The sequence below is a fragment of the Phyllobates terribilis genome, unplaced genomic scaffold, assembly GCF_046119375.1.
Source record: "Phyllobates terribilis strain yellow unplaced genomic scaffold, ASM4611937v1 Scaffold_11__3_contigs__length_659146591, whole genome shotgun sequence".
Taxonomy (NCBI): Eukaryota; Metazoa; Chordata; class Amphibia; order Anura; family Dendrobatidae; genus Phyllobates; species Phyllobates terribilis.
In genome coordinates, this window is record NW_027362771.1 from 583,657,960 (window position 1) to 583,662,308 (window position 4,349).

General features: G+C 42.9%; 1 protein-coding gene across 1 annotated transcript; it reads right to left on the reverse strand.

The window, feature by feature from the left end:
* Positions 1–891: 891 nt before the first annotated feature.
* On the reverse strand, positions 892–3,731 carry SWSAP1 (SWIM-type zinc finger 7 associated protein 1). The gene is made up of 2 exons (XM_073650958.1): positions 3,393–3,731; positions 892–1,393 (listed from the first exon to the last, which is right to left on the reverse strand). The coding sequence occupies exons 1-2, from the start codon at positions 3,630–3,632 to the stop codon at positions 974–976; spliced, it is 660 nt and encodes a 219-aa protein (XP_073507059.1). The 5' UTR covers positions 3,633–3,731; the 3' UTR covers positions 892–973.
* Between the last annotated feature and the right edge of the window lie 618 nt (positions 3,732–4,349).

The window sequence follows — 4,349 nt, forward strand, 5'->3', positions numbered from 1 at the left end:
TATTTATAATAACCCCTGTGATACCAACTATGTAAATAGATTAGCTCAATAATAACTGAGCCCTGCACCTTTACCTCTTACCTGTGCCTGATGACCTCACACAGATGTAAATATAAACAGGGATGTCTGTAGTGCTAAAGTCGGATTCAGTCTTGGGACAGAGAATCAAAAAGACCTTAGAAGGAGAATGAGCGACATCATTCAGGAAAGTAAATGGATTGCATGGCATCCAAAGAGACACAGATTTGTATTCTACATGATTCTAGCATAAGGGTACTGGCCCTGACTGGAAAGATTCGGATCTGCTCCTTTAATCATCAGAGAGACCATGGATACTGTTGGGGAGTCCAGGAGAGGACGAAGAAGTCACCTGGCCCCATGGATATGTTGTTTTGGGGTTGCTAGGAGGGACCCACCGGTCGCCTAGAACCCATGGAGACATTTGGAGTTGCCAGGAGGGACCCACCAGTCACCTGGCCCCATGGAAACTCTTGGAGAAGCCAGATTTGGACCCTCGTGTCTCCTGGTCTTGTACTTCGATGGACTGCTAGCGTTCTAAGCTTGCTGCTACCGCCTCTCTGTGGGGGCCCGCCAGTGGTTGAGATAGTTGGCCCTGGAAGTCCCCAAAGTCACAGCTTTTCTATCCCAGGCGGGCAGAGAAGGATGAGACTGTGAACTTTTGTACCATCTTGGGCATTTGCTGGGACTGTTCTGTGTGTTTAATGTCCGCTTTGTGGTTCAATAAAGTATTGCCACACTGTTTTACCATCACCCTGTGTTAGTCTGAGTAGCGTTACACTCACGGAAGTCCCGAGTCTGCACACCACTTTTTCACTCCTTTCAAAGTTAACATAAAAGGACACATCAGGGACTTTATTTGCAGGATTGTCATTATTAATCTTGATCATTTTTTTTTTTTTATTTTTTTTACAAAAACATATTAAATTAAAATCTTAGAAAACAAGTCTGGTAGTTAGTCCTGTACATCAGGGCCACAAAGACTGACGCGTACACCCCCGTCTTCCTCAACGTGCATATTCCACTGTGGTCTGGAGGACATGAAGCTCATTTTATACACTTTCTCCTTTTTACCAGAGGACAGATCGTGATACACCACACACTGGTTCGGGAAGTACCTTTCGACAGCAAGAAAGGCCCCGTCAGTTCCTTCGTAGTTTGGTGCTGCAGACACTATGAGGCCGCAGTGAAAGTGGGATACGGAGTCCAACATCAGGGCGGAGATATGAGCGCCATCATGGAGGCTGCACGTAGGTGGAAGGTATCGTTCCAGTCCATCAACCAGGATGAGAGAAGGAGGAAGAGACGTTAAATGAAGAGAAGAGAAGAACTGAAGAAGCTCCTTCCTAGAAGGCGGGTACACAAAACGGATTTGCTACGAGGAAATGAAAAATAAAAATCAGTCATGTGGATCAATTTATTATACAGATTGTACTGGGACCTCCTACTGGGAGAGGGGGGGGTGGACGGTAGCTGGAGTCTGTTCTTATTTAGAATCTCACTAAGCCTTTCAATTCGGCTCCAATACTTCGGCTTTATCAAATGTAGGTATTCTCAGCAGAAGCCACTATGGGATGATCATCTGCAGAATTTTGTTGTGGTTGGGGCAGGTCAAACTCTGTTCTGGTTGCGACCCTATGAATCCAGCTACAAGAAAGTCTTTGTGGTCAACTTCTGGGTTAAACATGGATAAGTTCAGATAACCAATTTTTTATTTTTCCTTCCCGATAAGAATCATCAGGTCTTCAGTAGTCGCTGCTCAAATATGGCGTCATTTTTTAGCTTGTATACCAAAACAGTCACCTGAAGAACACGTTTTTGCACTTCGCTTTTTTTCTCCCCTTCTTCCAAGAGCCATAACTTTAATATTTTTCCATCCTCATGTTTTTGTTAGTGGGATAAATTTTAATTTTGAACTACAACATTCATTTTACCATCCAATATGGCAGAAAACAGTAAAAAAACAAATCCATGTGCAGTGAAATTGGACAAAAAAAGCAAGTCGGCAACAGTATATTGGTTTCGCTTTTATGGCATTCATTGCTTCGCAAAAATTATGTGGCAACACAAATCTCCAAGTCAGTACAATTAAGGCAATGCCAAATTTGTATAGATACAATAAATATATATTTTTTAGTGATAAAATATATATATATAAAGTGATAAAAAAAAAATTGTAAATTCATAAAAATAAATAATTTTGCTTGTTGGCATTTTTCAAAGATCCACAACATGTTCATTTTTCCTGTGGAGAACGTTTTTTTTTTATTATTTCAGAGAGAGCTGTTTTTAATCAATTTTTGCTTTGCGGCATTTACGGATTAATTTTTTATACACCCCATCACAGTATCATGCTCCATACAGAATAATGGCCTCCACACAGTCTAATGGGCCTCATATAGTCCTCCCTACAGTCTAATGGGCCTCATATAGTCCTCCCTACAGTCTAATGGGCCTCATATAGTCCTCCATACAGTCTAATGGGCCCCACATAGTCCGCCATACAGTATAATGGCCTCCACAAAGTCCTCCATACCCTTACAGTATAATGGGCCCCACATTAAGAAAAAAAATACTCCCTTCTGCCCGTTCCCCCAGTCTCTTCAGATGCTCTGCACAGCTCGGTACAGCGGGCGCATTGTAATGACATCACCACGCCCGCTGCGCCGAGACGTCAGACGCAGAGGAGGAATGATGGAGGAGGGAACGTCAGCGGACGCTCCGGTCTCCATCATTGCTTTCTACTGTATTGGCATCTAGGATGCTGATATAGTTGAAAGAGGCCAAATATACTCACCTCTGGGGCCAGAGTTTGACATATGTGCCATAATCGTATCAGACCTGAAGAATCATGTTGCCAGGCCATATTTTAGCGAATAAACGCCGGGGGAAAAAAAGACTAAAAAAGTGGAACGGCGTGTTTATTTTTCCATCATTTCAATGCATTTGGATTTTTTTTTCTTAAGATTATATGGTAAAATGAACGGCGTTGTTCAGAAATACAACCCGTGCTGCGAAAAAACAGCCCTGGTTATGGCTATGGAGGGAGAAGAAGTTATGGCTCCAAGTCAGGATGGGGAGAGACGCCTCTGCTTCCTGCTGACGTAAGAACGTGCGCACCTGGCTAATCAATGAGAAAAGGAAGGGAGCACACCTGACAGCAGCAACAGCACCCCTCACCTCACTGAGGTCGGTGAAAGGATTACCTCAGGTTTAGGTCTGACAGAAAATGTCTTAGTAATCACAGCAACCAATCAGAACTCAGCTTTTATCTGCAACTCTATAGAGGAGAGAATGAAAGCTGCGCGCTGATTGGCTGCTATTAGCAGCACCTCAGAGGCTCGTTATATAAGTAGTCCTCAGCTCCTCGTCACCTTTAGTATGAGGGGATCCCGGGCCGCCCTCCCCGCTCTGGGCACAGACTGCAGCGGCTCCGGACACACATACAGCACAGCTCCTTCCTCCTCAGCCGCCAGAGCCGCCGCCATAAACATAAGCCCGCTTATTCCACAGCCCGGGGGGCCTGAGATCAGCGCTGGGGGTCCACACTCCGAGGCCCCCTCATCACCAGGCTCCTGGGAGCCGCTGAGCACCCGCAGCAGCGTCCGAGACATCACTCGTCAGTCACCGCCAGATTCTGGCGGGAAGCGCCGCCATTTTGTGCGCGTCACGGGTAATGGCCGCTGGTTGGCTTGTTCTGAGGTGAGGGGTGGAGGCTGCTAGCTGTGTGCTGTGGCACTACAAGTCGTAGATATTCCTGTCAGGATGGCTAAACCTCAGAAATAGTATAACATGGCTGATGTGGTGTTTTAGACGCAAACAGCCATGTCGTCCCTCACTGGGCAGGACAGGGATTTTATTATTATTTTTTTTCTTTTCTCCTTTTATAATTTTACTTTATTTTTAGTTAATTAATTTTATTTTAATTGTAATAATTTTTCCCCTTTTTACTATTTTACTATTTTTGATTTTTTTTTAATTTTATTAGATTTTTTTTCTCACCTATTTACAATTTTATTTAGGTTTTTTACGTCCCCCCCCCCCCCTTTTTTTTTTTTTTTTTACAATTTTAATTTATATTTTTCTGTTTTTTTTTTTATTTTCCTCTTTACAATTTTATTTTTTTTGTCGATATATCTGTTTTGAAGGCTCGTTATCTGCAGGACGAGTTGACTCCATTTGGTTTACTGTATAATGTACAGAAAAATGGGGGGGAAATTCCAAAGGTTGCTAAATTGTAAGAAAAAAAAAAAAGCGCAATTCCGACTTTTTTTTTTTGTATTATTATTTATTTTTTACACTATTAATTGTACAGTAAAAATGAATTATTG